The following is a 14,693-nucleotide window of genomic DNA, read 5'->3' as shown; positions in this document are numbered from 1 at the left end:
GACCAACGACGATGGTTTTGGTGAGTTTTATTTAGTTTCTGTCAAGTTTGAATGAAGTTTTTTATGACGCTCCGCCACTAGAACACCTGATTTCAACATAAACAAGTAAACGTGTGTGTGTGTGTGTGACTACCTGTGTGTGCATGAGAGTCATCTCCCGGACCAGGAAGGCAGAGTTGCCCTCTTCATTGTGGCACGTTACTGTAAAGTCTCCGTAGGTGGTGCTGCTGTCTGGATTGGGCCAATACTGGTGACACTTTACCTGTAAACACAGACACAGTATTCTGTTTACAACTGAACATTTAATTCACTTTAACACGCCACAACTGGGGTCAGAGGTCAGGCTCTGCTACAGAATAGCATCTCTCTTAAGCTAGCCAACTGTTCTTTGCTATCATAATACACAAACATATAGCATATAAAATACATTCAGTCCATCTGGGATCATTAAAAACCTCCAGTGGCATGTAGAAAAGATGACGATTCTCAAAGTTTCCTTTTGCAACTAAACAATTCTTTCTAATGTCAAGAGAATTATCAAACTCTGCATATTTGCAAATTCACACCTAGTTTGATGATTAAGGGATCCTAGTTCTATTGTTTTCACAGTTACAGAACTTTTACTCACTTTGTGTATCATGAATAATGCTCGAATGAACAAAAGATGAAGAAGAAGTTGCATAAAAACAGTGTTGTAAATGATGAAATATTGTGACAGAAGAATTGAGATTGAGAGACGTGTATTTCATGATACACCGTCATTATTTTGACATTTAACAGACTTACTCAGTACCAGAGATTGGGATTCTACTAGGGCTGTCAATCGATTAAAATAGTTAATCGCGATTAATCATCCATTTTTTATCTGTTCAAAATATACCTTAAAGGGACATTTGTCAAGTATTTAATACTTGTCAACATGGGAGTGGGCAAATATGCTGCTTTATGCAAATGAATGTATATATTTATTATTGGAAATCAATTAACAACACAAAACAATGACAAATATTGTCCAGAATAGACAACAGACAGCCCTAGATTCTACAAATGGCAAACCTGGGTTTTATTAGGCTCGCTAAATTCAAAGCGATGCAGCCCTCTCTTTATGTTGTCAGTGTCAAGCTATATTGTGTAGTTGCGGCCAGCAATGCCACATGTACAGTAAAGGTTTCAATAGATTCCCTGGCAACAAAAAAATATGTTTTTTCCATCATGCTGCAGTCCATACTGTTTGTGGTTTCCAGTCTACATACCCGTCCTCTCTCGACCTGTGTAGTCAGCATGACCACCATAGACGAGCCCTGCTCCCACGTCATTTGCCAGAAGTCGGGGCAGGTGTTGGGCAGGGGGCCCTGGCACGCTATGTAGCGGTTTATAAGACTCGATGCTGGAATCTCCATCTACAGAGAGAGACAGAGACACACATACAGAGATATTAGGTTGCAAGGATCTCCCTTTACAGCTACTCTTTCTAAATTATTTTCAATTGAAAGGATTTGCTTTGTGTGTTTTCTGCAGTGCAGAGAGCCAAATGTTCTCAGGTTACTCTAAAAAAGGTACAACCACTTCAAGTCTGGCCAAAAAATAAATCAAGCCCCTTCCAGACATGCTCTTCAATACTTTAACGTGTTAGCAGCGCTTGGTCTCCTGTTTGAATAAGCCTCTGAGTCACTTACAAGGTCAGACCCAGAAACATTATCATGGCACTAAAATATTAATTGAATGCCATCCCACAACGCCGACGTTACAGCAGCACAAGGTTAAGTAAACAGAGACATATTAATTGTGCGTCTTGGTCCAACTTCTAAAGAGCACTGCTGCACATTTGATTTTAATTTCTTGTTGACACAGATAAAATCAGGTTCTCGAGGAGATTCTTCTCATGTCAAATCAGTCGAATAAATGTGCTTTCATGGATACTTTTTACCACACAATGAGGCGCAAGAGAGGAAAACACATCTCAGAAAACTACTATAACCATTGGAGCTGCAAGGATTAATCGATTAGTTGTCAACTACTAAATTAATCGCCAACTATTTTGATAATCAATTAACCTGTGTGAGTATTTTTTAAAGAAAAAAAAGTGAAATTTCTCTGACTTTAGCTTCTTAAATGTGAATATTTTCTGGTTTCTTTACTCCTCTATGACAGTAAACTGAATATCTTTGAGTTGTGGACAAAACAAGACATTTGAGGACGTCACCCCCGGACTTTGGGAACCACTGATCGACATTTTCTGACATTTTCTAGACCAAACAACTAATCGATTAATTGAGAAAACAGTCGACAGATTATTCAACAATGAAAATAATCGTTAGTTGCAGCCCTAACAACCATCAGACCATCATTCTCTCTAAACTTTCATCAATGCCAGCTCGATGAATATCCAAACACTTCACATACAGAGGAAACTAAATGAGAATAACAACTGTCATTTTTAACTGTATGCCTGGGCCCTGTCAGATTCACAATAAGCAGCAAGATGTGTTTCATCTAATAAATGATGACATTAATGAGAAAATGTATTAGTGGATGTAAAGGGTTGATTAGACGAGTGAGAAGCTGTGTCCTTCACGCTCACAATGATCATTAATTAGAGATAAGAGATAAACAATCATTCAACTGAAAAAGAACAGTTTTAAAAATCCATCTTTGATGCATCCTGTGAGAAAACTGAGAATACTGTTCTTCCACCATATTTTCCAACTCACTGCTGTTTCTCAGTGTGCTACTCTATCTGTAAAGGTCCCACCATGTTTAATACAAACATCACAGGGCATTTATGTAACTTCCAGAAAGGCATTACTTAAACAGATGTCTGAAAGGGGCTTAAATGAATAACATCCACAAGCTGCTGATAGCTTAACTGACTCAAAAACATGCAAAACATTAACTCACGATGTTATCCGCTTGTGAGGCTCATGTGGTTAATTCATTCACCAGTACAACGACCATAGTGTTTCAACATGTGTTTTGATGGTTAGCACAACAGACCACCCACTACGTCTCAGACGAGCAGAACGCAGAGATACTGATGGAGGGATGAAAGAGAGAGAAACGAGGAGGAACAAACTCACATTGATGTAATTTGCATTGATGTAGTCATCTGTGCTCTTCAGAATGACCCGCGTGGCATCATCTGCAGAGGGAGAGAAGAAGAAGAGAAGGGAGTGAAAATTACAGATGGAGAAAAACAAAGAAACTATTGACAAACGTGCATGGAGAAGAGAGAAGGGAAGGAACAATGTTGGTACATATTTAAACACAACAGAAAACAGAGAACCGTGTGCGGTCACGTACATGGAGAGATGTCTCTGTAGCGATTTTTGGAAACGTTCTGAGGTAATTTGGCACACAGCATGGTCATCCCCGGCCTCTTCCTGTACAGTTGCTGTAAGAAAAGGAACACACATATATATATATATTAACAAATTTGTGTCAAAGACTTTATTTAATCTTATAGGTTGTGAATGTTTCATTTACATATCTTGAGGTCAGAGTTCAAGGGACCCCTTTGAAAATGGGGAAGTTACAGGAATGTGAAGGAGGAAAGAAATGTGTGACAAAAATAAAAAGCCATCAACCAATCAAAAACAATTCCACAAGTTTGTCTCTTTCTCCTCACATCAAACTGTGCCAGTATGGCTCCACCGATCAGGCCCTCCTTCAGTGTGACCATGGAGTCCCTCAAAGCATGCTGGTCTAGCTGGGCGGGGTCCTGAGGGGACTTCTCAGGGATATACTGAAAATCTGGTTCCGAGTCCACCTTCTCCTCCACCACGTCATAGATGGCTGAATGGGACAGAGGAGAAATATGTCACAGTTTATATACACACAGCTGTTTTATGTAGGTTGAGGCCCGGGGGAGTTCATTTACCGTTAAGTTCATAATGAAGAAGGAAAACAAGATAAACTAGTCACAGCTAAAGGAATATATAGTTCATGCAAATATCTACATGCCGACATTTCAGAGAAACAGCTAAATCAAATAATGTAAATTGCCAGGCATTCAATACATTGATGCAATCATATATCTACTGTGATGTAAGAGAGGAGAGAATACATAAATCTCTCTCTGACCCAGTTAAAATACCAAGAATTTCCATCATCTTTAAAAGCTCCCCTCCCATTTCTCTGATGCAGATTAAAGGAAATGATTTGCCGTCATTCGACACGGTGAACACATACAGCTGAGATGTACAGAAAGCTAAATGAACAACTTCATACATTGTCCTATAAAACTACAAGAGTGAGAGTGAACAGTCCAGAACAGAACAGAAGAAGACTGCTGACCAGATGTGTAGCTGTTAATCTTCAGGAGTGGGCTGAACCAGCTGGCCGTGTGTTACGCTTTGTCTAGTTTAGTGTTTACAAATCGGAGAACCGTGCATCACTGTATTAAAATGTGTTGCACCACACAAAGTAGAGATTAGCTGTTACTAAATGTTTACGCCCAGTAACTAACAGATGAACCTGTGATGATGTAGCTGGCTGAAACAACTGAAAAAATGCAAATATATGACCTGATATATGAAAAAATTAATTTTCATACTCATGAGATGATAACTCAGCCATCTCCATGACAACAGAGCAAACTCTATCTGTTGAGGAAGACCGTGAAATAAGGTTTATAATGTTGTTATTTATGGCAGTTATGTCACAGCTTGTGATGCTACAGTGATTTCCTGTTTACACTGTTGATTGCTTTTGATTGGACAGCGCTAGAGATGTTTCCTAGCAATGATTTACACGAGGGCTTCGTCCGAAATCACATACTATGCACTACACTGTGTACTATCGTTCAACATACTTTTGTGTGAATAAACAGTAATATGTATCTTTTCGGACGCACTGAGGGGTAATTTACGTCGTCACTTCCTAAGAGCCTCCTTGCCGGTTGGAGATGTGTAACCATGGTAACACATTGACGTTACAGAGATGTCCGTTAACATCTGTTATGAACGTTGTCTCCACTGCCACACTGCATTGTGGGATATTTATAAATTATTAAAACACTAGTTTGACACAGACACACTCTTCTTTGTCATTGGTCGAGGCTGCGACTTTGCCAGTCAAAAATCACCAAAGTTGAACTCGCAGATCGCGATACTGCGAATTTCACACATGTGACTGTCAGTGCCAAAAGGTAAAAGTGATACAGTTTATCCAACCAATGGGAACAACTCACCGTTCGGTCTGACCAATAGGATGAGCTCTCCAGAGTGGCTCTCACAGCTGGCTTTGATGAACATGACCACCTGGTCGTGGGTGTGGTCAGAGATGTCCCGCCCGTTAATTAACACCACCTGGTCGCCCTCGTTAAGTCGAGGAACACACAGGTCGGCCTGAAGAGGGAAAGAGAGGAAGAGGAGGAAGAGAGATGGAGAAGAGACAAATGGAGACACATTGAGTACGGTGGCATAACATCATTATTAGATTAGTAACATGTTTAGTTTGATAAAATGTCTCTAGTAGGGGGGGAAATGTCTTCACATATGAGAAGATAGTGGCAATTTGTGAGGCTGCATTTGTTTCATTAGTCATCTACTGACTATATGTGGTGGTTGTTGACTTACCGATGTTCCCGGAGCCACTCGAGACACAATGATGGGCATCTTCTGGTCAGCTCCACCCTGAAGACACACACAGGCAAGATCAGTTGCCAGCACAAAGCGTTGCACACATTTTCTCTCTTTCTAGGGAGCAGTTTAGGCAAGAAGTGGTCATGATGCATGCAGACAATTTGTGCCAAGGATTTTGACTAGTTGGCATAAACAAGTGGGGAAATGAAGACAAGATAAATGAAGAGATGAACCAAGGAACAAAAAAACGATAGGTGGTCCATGAACAGACTTTTTCCGATTGTGTCCCAATTATTATCAGCTCTCACCTTGACATTGAAGCCAAAACGTCCGTGTTCATCAGGTCTCATCTTGATCAGAACCAGATTATCATGAGGGACAACTCCATTTAGCTGCAGGAGCAAATTGGGATACAGATGCATCAGATTCACATACTGCTTTCCTCCAAACCATCCTCCTCTGGGGCTCTGGCTCTAACACTAGGCAATACTACTTGTTTTATAGTTGAGAAACTGTATATTGTTTTACCCGGTTCTACTGTTGCATTAAGAGTAAATTTGCACTTGACTGGAATACAAACTCCACCTCTTCAATATAAGATCAAGATTTAAAGCAGCAATTAATTAATTTACTTATTTATCTTATTTATTTATTTATTTAATCTATTTTTCTTTTCCATTATGGACATGTGGGCGTGGGGAGGAATTGATGGCTGATGCTGTTTCTATTGACTGTATTGAAATATATATTATAGTATATGAAAATCTCAAACATATTGTTTTAAAAAAAGGATTTAAAGCAGCAAAAAAAAATATTTTTGGCCACTTGGGGTCAGAAAAAACACCAAAACAAACTGACAAAACAGAAAAATTGCTTTGCAGAATAAAATAACCTTTTTAATTGTGAGAAGTAGTCATTGGAGGCATCTTAGGTTGTCATTTAATTTCATTGCTACTTAGAACCCCCAAATGCACATAAATATAAAACAATTTATTTAATGAAATCTCCTGAGGACATGCGCTTGTGCAACACATTTTATCAAATATATTGAAGAGGACTACTGGGGTGAGTATTTTACTAAAATGCTTTATCATCCTACTAACCTTTTTTAAATATGTAACGAGTGTTACTGTCTTGTTGTGACATACTGACCGTGGTCTTATCAGCGTTGACGGGAACATCGTACATCTCGTTGAGGTGGTTGTCCAGGAGGCTCTGCTGGGAGTGGGCCTGGATGATCTGGCTCAAGGTCTTCCTGCTCAGCTGCTTGGGTGGCAGAGCTGGAGGCTGGCCGTCTATCCCCTCTGGAGACCTGAGGGAAGTCAACAGAGAGAGAGAGAGGGGGAAGAGGGAGTTTAGTTTTTTATGGAACAAGTATTTCTCCCAACCAATCTGATTGTTCCAGCCATGGTGTTATTCTCTTTTGCATCACTATTGTACATGATCACACTTGTATAGAAGTAAAGAACAAAACATTACTTCTAGTGATGCACCAATGTGATTCTCAGTATCTGTATCAGTATCGGTCCGATACTGGCCCAAGTCTCGGATCGGAAGAAAAACTCAGATCTCTACTTGAGTAAAAGTAGTAATAGTACAATTGAAAATACTAGCTACAAGTAAAAGTCCGGCATTCAAAATATTAGGCTACACAAGTAAAAATATTAACATCAACATATACTTAAAGTACCAAAAGTATGATGCATGCAAGTGTTCATCACTTTAATGTTGCAGCTGGTAAATGTGGAGCTCATTTTAATATACTGTTGAATATACTGCTGAGTAGTTTAATCTATAATAATACATCATAATTTATTAGTTAGTAGTATTTAGTAATAATAATCTGAATCTGCAAAGTATCTCAAGTATTAAATTTATTAAACTTGGTTGTTTAAGAGAGGTAAAAAAAGACGGTATCGAATTGGTATCGGTATCGGCAGATACTCAAGGTTGCGGTATCGGACATTAAAAAGTGGCATCTCTAATTACTTCATTACAAAAGTTAAATTAAAAATGAAACTTGCTGTTTGGCAGAATAACTGCTGATGAAACGAGGGAAACGAGGGAAACAGCCTGGCACTTTAAAGATAGTGGCAAACCAAAAGGTACAAACAGAAAAAAGGTACGGGGAAAAGACATAAGTAATAATGGTCTAGCTGAAGATTGTCGTGTTTGTTAAAGAGGTGGGTGCTTTGGTAGGAAAAGAGACAAACAGATAAAGGGGAGTGAGAGAGAAAGAGATTGCAAGAGACAGAGAGGCTTAATAGCACTGTGTTAGTCACAATGCATTAACCTCAATAAAAGGGCTGCAAGAGGAAGGAAAACACCCCTCCCACCCCCAACCCCCCCTCCATCATCCAGACAATAAAAGGCAGTCAGTGTGTACGATGAAACAACACGATCAGTCAGGTAAGGCTTTCAGCAGCATCATGGCTCTCTCTCTGGGGGGTAAAAGCCAGTCATTTCACTCTACGTCTGTATCTGGAAGTGTGTGTGTGTGTGTGTGCAGGCACTCCTCAGGGGCGAGAGCACCAGTCAAAGAGCATTGCCTTTGTTTTGGCTGCTGCTACTGGTGCCACTTTGTGTCTTAAACACACACACGGAAACTAACATGTATTATGGGTCAAAACCAGGTCAGGCTTTCAGCAGGCCTGAGCTGAGACGGAACATCCTCCCTGCATTACTGTGTTTCCTCAACACGACATGGATGGGTGAAACGGATATGAAAGTATCTTCACATCATACCACAACGTAGCCAAGGCCCTGGTATAAGGAGATTTAACCCCTTTTCTACACCTGACATCACTAAGCTCTAGGGGGGGGAAAAAACATATACAATACAGCATACCTTTTGCATGGCAATATTGTATAGATACACGGACGTCATGTATATAGATCTTTTATTATTATCAACTAACCTCTTAACAATTCAACGGCCCGACACAGTTGCATGCAACGCTGTGTTATATTATATGATATAATTGTACCTTTTTGTTGCCAGACACTGTCAAGGAAATATAGACAGTGCATTTTCAAAAACCATCACTGTAGTGCGCCGCGGTTAGCTAAACAGATAATTTTCACTCTACACAACTAAAAACAGAACATTATAGAGCGAGTGTCTGCGGGTTATGGCTCTGTTGTACTGCTGATGTGTGGAACTGACACAGCGTATAACTGTGGCCTGTGGGAGGGAACGCAGATTCTAATTTAGCTTTTATTGGAGGAAAATCTTGGGAGGAACGTTGGGAGAAATTTGGGCCTGAGTGAAGTGACAGACGTGAAAATATTGAAATAAGTTTTGAGTCGTGTCAGCTAAGATTGCAAACATACAGTCACTGTATATGAATGTTAAAGATTAAGGATGCCTGATGCTCACCAAAGAATGCAGACTGATCTATTTACAGCAAAGAGGTGGTTATTACATATTAGATTTAGAACTGATATCTCCCAAACAATCAAATTGAATCTGGACTGGAACCAAATCTTTTAAGAGAACATCACAATTGGGTTGGCGGAGGAGGTAATTCGGAGTCACAAAAGCGAAGCACGTTTCTTTTAACAATAATCTACTTTTGGAAAATTGTAACCAGTGAACTATATCTGGAATATTTGCAGCCCAATAGTAATATCTGAGATTAGGAAGGTCCAGCCCACCCTAAAGGATTTCTTTTCTCATCTTTGGGGTTTTTCATGGATAAACTAATCTTCTCAACAGACCGGAAAAACTATTCAGGCAAGAAAATTGGGAGATTGGGAACTTGGGATGCCGAAACTGCTCACCAGGTTCCCCTTTTCCTGCCATGCAGTGGTTGTCTAAATGAGCTCTATTTACAGAAAGTTATCAAGTAAAGGCATCGTGTAAACAGCTCAGTTTAATCTTACATTATAATAACATTATGGTGAATAGCTTTTGTGCTACAGGCTGAATGTGGGTGTGGACAATAACAGCACGCATACACGAGAACAATCATTGTCACGTCTTTGATTATTTTGTCTGCAAATTACATAAAAATATGGTCGAGCAATTAATGACCTATTGCTTTTTCAAATCACAGGATGAGGAAGAAATTGCAATATTTGTTAAAGGATTAATTGTGCAGCGCTATGACTATCATGATGGACAAATCACATAAAGCCAATAAAATAATATGGATGGGTAATGTGTGTGTGTGTGTGAGTGTGTGTGTGTGTGTGAGTATGTGTGTGTGTGTGTGTGCGTGTGTGTGTGTGTGTGTGTGTGTGTGTGTGTGTGTGTGTGTGTGTGTGTGTGTGTGTGCGTGTGTGCGTGTGTGTTGTCTGAGGAAGAGAGAGCAGGTGATTATGTCATCGTTTGGCTCTGTAACAGAGCGATGAGCCAACAACTTGGCGTGTGTGTTTAGCTTTGTAGGCAGCGGAACTACCACTGTAATGTTACTTAATCACTCTGATTTCCAACTGAGAAATGTTCCATCTTTCCATCTTTATTCTTTCTCTCTCTTTCACACACACACACACACACACACACTCCTACTGTGGCAACAGATGAAGCATGCCGTATCTACTGTACACAATGCATCTTTCGCCTCATTCAAATCAGAGACTTAAACACAAATGGTTTCAGGCCAGCAGCACATATGTGCATCTTATATCCATGACTCATTTCCAGCTCAATATAGCAAAATGATCCAGCTGGACAATCAAACATAGCATGATATTTAAACGTGTATTAAGTGTCTTTTTCCTAATCAGAACAACAATTTTGACAACCAGTCATTGATAAATGCTGTTAAATTTGCACAGACCATCGACCATTCTCATAGACTTCTATACAATCAGACTTCTTTTTGCAACCAGAGGACAACATATCGTCATTCAAAGCCAACAGAAACAAAATAAAACTCACCAAAACCGTCTTGGTTTGTCTTTTCCACCGGCCTCTTCCACTGTTCCAACAATATGGTTGAAATAAACTCTTAATCCATAGCGTTAGATGGGAAAATGTGCCGACCCTACATTCCCCGTGATTATCGAATGCACATCCCTAGCACAGACTGGTAGAAACGTCGTCACTGAATATCATTTTATTACCGTACTAGCTCGGAGAAAGGCTCACACCAGCATCGCTGAGTGAGTGAGCGAGCACCTGGGCAAGAGAGCGAATGAGTGGAGGCAAGTTTGCAAACAAGTCGTTGTTAAGTGTTTCCACCTCATATTCCACCAAGTTTTTGATCAATTAGCCAACAAAGACCAAACTCCTGAAGGCCGCGCTACAGTTTCAGGCAACGTTTGCAACAAAGAGGATTAGAAGGTGAGGTATGTGAGTGCTGAAGTTTACTGAAAGAGATTCGAAATAATAGTTTTCTGTTTTCAGAATCAATAATGTACAATAGCAGGAACATTTCATGAATGCACCAATATTTTATTTTCTTCTCTAATGTCCCGCCATTCTTTAGAAGAACCGATCTTCTAAAATTTTAACATGAATAGTTTAAAAAGTCACTCATAACTCACTTTACTTTTACTCATAGGCTTTCAGGCTTTGATACAGAAATGTTGAACTTTATTAGTTCAAGGAATTCGCCCAAATACTTTATAGTGTGTGAGCACAATAAGGACATGCCGAAAACACACACACACATGCTCACACACTAATTCCTAGTTCAGCCCTGTTGTATAACCTCTCCGCCCTGCTACCCGCTATAAACACATTTTACAGGCTGTTTTTCAAAGGCTTCATCTTTCAATGGGGCCAGCTAAGTGACAGTGGGAGAGGGTGTGAACTGTTGGGAGAAGCCACAGGCACAGACAGACATTTAAAAACCAGCCAACTCAGCAGCAAAGTCAGACAGAGTGGCACTAACGCTGATGAGTAAAATTAAACTTCTAAATTAAAGGGGGGCTTTTTTGGTGGGGGTGCTTTATTTATGACTCGGTTAATTTACAGGGAAATTTCCCTGCCACCAAGGCAAAGGTTGGTGTGTTTTTTTTCCCCCCAAAGACAAACAGCTTTAAAGAAAGTGTGCAGGATGTGTGTGTGCATCAAAAACAAAGAATACAGAAGAAGAAAGGACACGTGGGAAAATGAGAATGATAGTAACAAGTTTCCCATGACAGAGACTTACGGTGTGGAGTCCAAGCTGATGCTGTTGGCCTGCGTGGACGACGCTGACTTGTGATTGGAGGAGGAGAAGACAGGCAGGCTTGGTGAGGCGTGGATCACATGATCGACCAGGTGGCCAACGGACGACGGGCGTAGTCGTGTTCCTTCTTGTACAAACAGTGAGTTTCTGATGAACAAAGACACATAGTGTTTAAGAGCTGAGAATACAACTTCAAAAGTTTTTTTGGTACTTAACAAAATGTGAAAATGTAAACTGCAGTCCAACAGGCAACAACAGCTGTCAGTGTGCTGACTTAACTATGACTTGCCCCAAACTGCATGCGATTATCATAAAGTGGGCATGTCCGTAGAGGGGAGACTCGTGGGTACCCATAGAACCTGTTTTCATTCACATATCTTGAGGTCATAGCTCAAGGGACCCCTTTGAAAAGTTTTTCCTGGCCAAAATTTAGTGCAAGTTTGGAGCATTATTTAACTTCCTTCGCTACAAGCTAGTATGACATGGTTGGTACTGATAGATTCCTAGTTTCATATGATACCCGCTACACCCCCCAAAAGATCGGATGGGTTAATGCGTTAAAGAAATTGGTGGCGTTAAAACAAATTTGCGTTAACTAATTAGCGTTTTAACTTTGACAGCCCTAGAAATGATGCAGTGTTTTCTTGATTTTTATGGGAGAAATAATCCAGTCAGAGCTCAGAGGTCATGGTTGGGCTTCAGAGACTCTCTCAAGGACACTTCTAGTCCTGAAATGATTCAACGATGATCTTCAATGAACCTCAACCTGATATGAACCCTGAAACTTGGACTCACTGATTGGGCGTCCCAGGCGGCGAGCGAGTTGGCAGGCTCTGGGTCTCCAGTCTCTCATCTGATAGGCTGTTCCTGCTGACCGACTCCCAGTCCGTTCCGCCCACCAACTTCCTGGCCAATGGCTTGCTGGGAGATCTACGCAGACCGAGACATTTGCTAGGTTGTGACCAAAATAAAAACAATAGTAGCAACATAAATTCATGTGGTGTTCATTGAACTAAGCGAGAAAGACAATACCTGGCAAACACTCTGTCCTTGATGCCTTTATCCTTTCCATACTGCACAGACTGCACCTCCGTCCGCCCGCTAGAGACAGAAACAACAACAACTGTCGGTGGACTGTCAAGGAAAATCAAACTTTAACTGGAATAAAACAAGCTGACTCTTAACTCTTGGATTTGTAATTTCCAAAGTTATGTTTATATTTACTTGCCCTATTTTCTTCATGGACATGTCTACCTTAACATACTCAATATGGATATTTTAGCATATGATACGCTGTTAAAAACATGTTAATAGCACAATTCAAAAGTGTATCCTTGCTGGAAAGTCAGTCAATATCTTAAGAGCGAAAACACACACACACACACACACACACACACACACACACACACACACACACCGTTAAGACAAACATCAGAGCAAGACTCGCTGTGGTTACATCACTGCTGCTCAATTATGCATCGCAAGACCTCCAATTCTCACTCACATTTCTTAGAAAAAGGGAAAATAGCCATGAAGTGAAACTAAGTTGTCACAAGGCATAACACAGTACCGAGTAAAATGTTTGTAGAATTGATTTTATTTTGATCATTCCATCCCATTTTCAACTTTAAAATGTACGGTATATCACCAATGTAAAGTTAGAGAGGTGCACGTGGACACCATGAATAATTAAGTTGTGGTTTTCTGCAGGAAGATAGCATGAGAGAGACCCACAGTAGCCTTCCAGTGTTTCAGCCTCTCAACCCAAAGTGAAACAACTGCATCAACCTCCAAACAAACATGTGCTTCCTGTTTCCCTGGAGTGGGACTATTGCTCAAAGTCAGACAGAGGCAATACAGACAAAGCATCCACAAGTCTGGTCCATGTACAGTGTGAGTGTCTGAATGAGTGTTTGTACATGTCAATCTGTCAAAGTCTGGCTGTCAAGGGAAGACTTTTCAGAAACTCTGTGTTGCTCCGTGGATTCTCTCCACAGTGTATACTATATATATGTTTGTGTCCTCTTGTTCTTACCAGTATCTGAACTTTGAGCCGAGAGTGAAGTAGTGAGCAAAGAAGTTCTTCTGTGGTGGGATGGGCCGATCCAGCCTGAAGAAGGTGTGGTGCTCCACACAGGCCTTCCACAGGTTTTTACAGGCCCGGTAATTCACCATGTTGAAACCCAGCAGCGTTTCCCGGGTCTCAGTCTGTGTGCGGGGAAGGAAAGAGACAAAAAGTTAGTGGGCGTTGAATAACACCTTGGCATTCAGCACGTGAGGTGACTGTGGGTGACCAGCGTTCAGACAGTTTATCCGTTTCAACTGTTTATCCATTACTTTTAGCATTAATCGCTATGGAAATCATGTTATGCGCTCGGTATGGCACACCCTTGGTCACCTCTACAGAACACCGTTAAGCTTAATGATCTTCGGTACACAGGCGGAGTTTCTCAAAACTAAACTATTGGTCCCAAAGACATCAATCAAAGTGTAGATTATTTAGGGATATTCCCCTGAAGAACGAGCACACAAACATGTTTGTCTGGCTCTTAACAACAGAGGAGTGCTCCCTGGTGTGGTGCTGAAGGGTGAAAAGTGTACGGAACATCGTTAGTCTACATTTACCACTTCAACTGTTTATCCATTATACTTTTTAGCTTACATTTCCATTACCTTTCATTGTATTCAGGTGATATAGCTGACTCAATATGTGGTTATATTTTCTAAATCAAATTCGTAACTTCTAGCTATATAATCTGTTGAACTACTCTACAATCTTTCCTTTAACCCTGGCAACTGCAGCGGTACCCCGTGGGGTACAAGTACACTTGGTTGGGAATCAAACAATTGTAAGCTACTGGGGATGATGTTTATTTATTTCAATAGAAAGTTAATCTAACACGCAAAAGCAGGTTGTGTGCAGATACAAATATATATGCTGAAGGCCAGTGCAACTCTCTACGGAGGAGGAGGAGACAAGAAATGGGAG

At 40.5% G+C, this 14,693-nt stretch overlaps 1 protein-coding gene across 4 annotated transcripts in view; it reads right to left on the bottom strand.

The window, feature by feature from the left end:
• Window positions 1–14,693, bottom strand: part of ptpn4a (protein tyrosine phosphatase non-receptor type 4a) — an 85,802-nt gene that overhangs the window by 3,595 nt on the left and 67,514 nt on the right. For 3 of the 4 annotated variants that reach the window (XM_037790321.1, XM_037790322.1, XM_037790319.1), the window contains exons 12-24: window positions 13,740–13,912; window positions 12,737–12,805; window positions 12,500–12,655; window positions 11,687–11,851; window positions 6,735–6,894; window positions 5,891–5,974; window positions 5,577–5,633; window positions 5,189–5,345; window positions 3,626–3,792; window positions 3,301–3,391; window positions 3,078–3,139; window positions 1,254–1,400; window positions 134–262 (exon numbers count right to left, since the gene is read on the bottom strand). In XM_037790321.1, coding sequence (XP_037646249.1) covers window positions 134–262; window positions 1,254–1,400; window positions 3,078–3,139; window positions 3,301–3,391; window positions 3,626–3,792; window positions 5,189–5,345; window positions 5,577–5,633; window positions 5,891–5,974; window positions 6,735–6,894; window positions 11,687–11,851; window positions 12,500–12,655; window positions 12,737–12,805; window positions 13,740–13,912 — 1,617 coding nt within the window. The remainder of the gene's footprint in view (window positions 1–133; window positions 263–1,253; window positions 1,401–3,077; window positions 3,140–3,300; window positions 3,392–3,625; window positions 3,793–5,188; window positions 5,346–5,576; window positions 5,634–5,890; window positions 5,975–6,734; window positions 6,895–11,686; window positions 11,852–12,499; window positions 12,656–12,736; window positions 12,806–13,739; window positions 13,913–14,693) is intronic. The other variant, XM_037790320.1, reaches the window with a different exon arrangement.

The sequence above is a fragment of the Sebastes umbrosus genome, chromosome 13, assembly GCF_015220745.1.
Source record: "Sebastes umbrosus isolate fSebUmb1 chromosome 13, fSebUmb1.pri, whole genome shotgun sequence".
Lineage (NCBI taxonomy): Eukaryota > Metazoa > Chordata > Actinopteri > Perciformes > Sebastidae > Sebastes > Sebastes umbrosus.
This window is presented reverse-complemented; position numbering and strand designations above follow the sequence as displayed.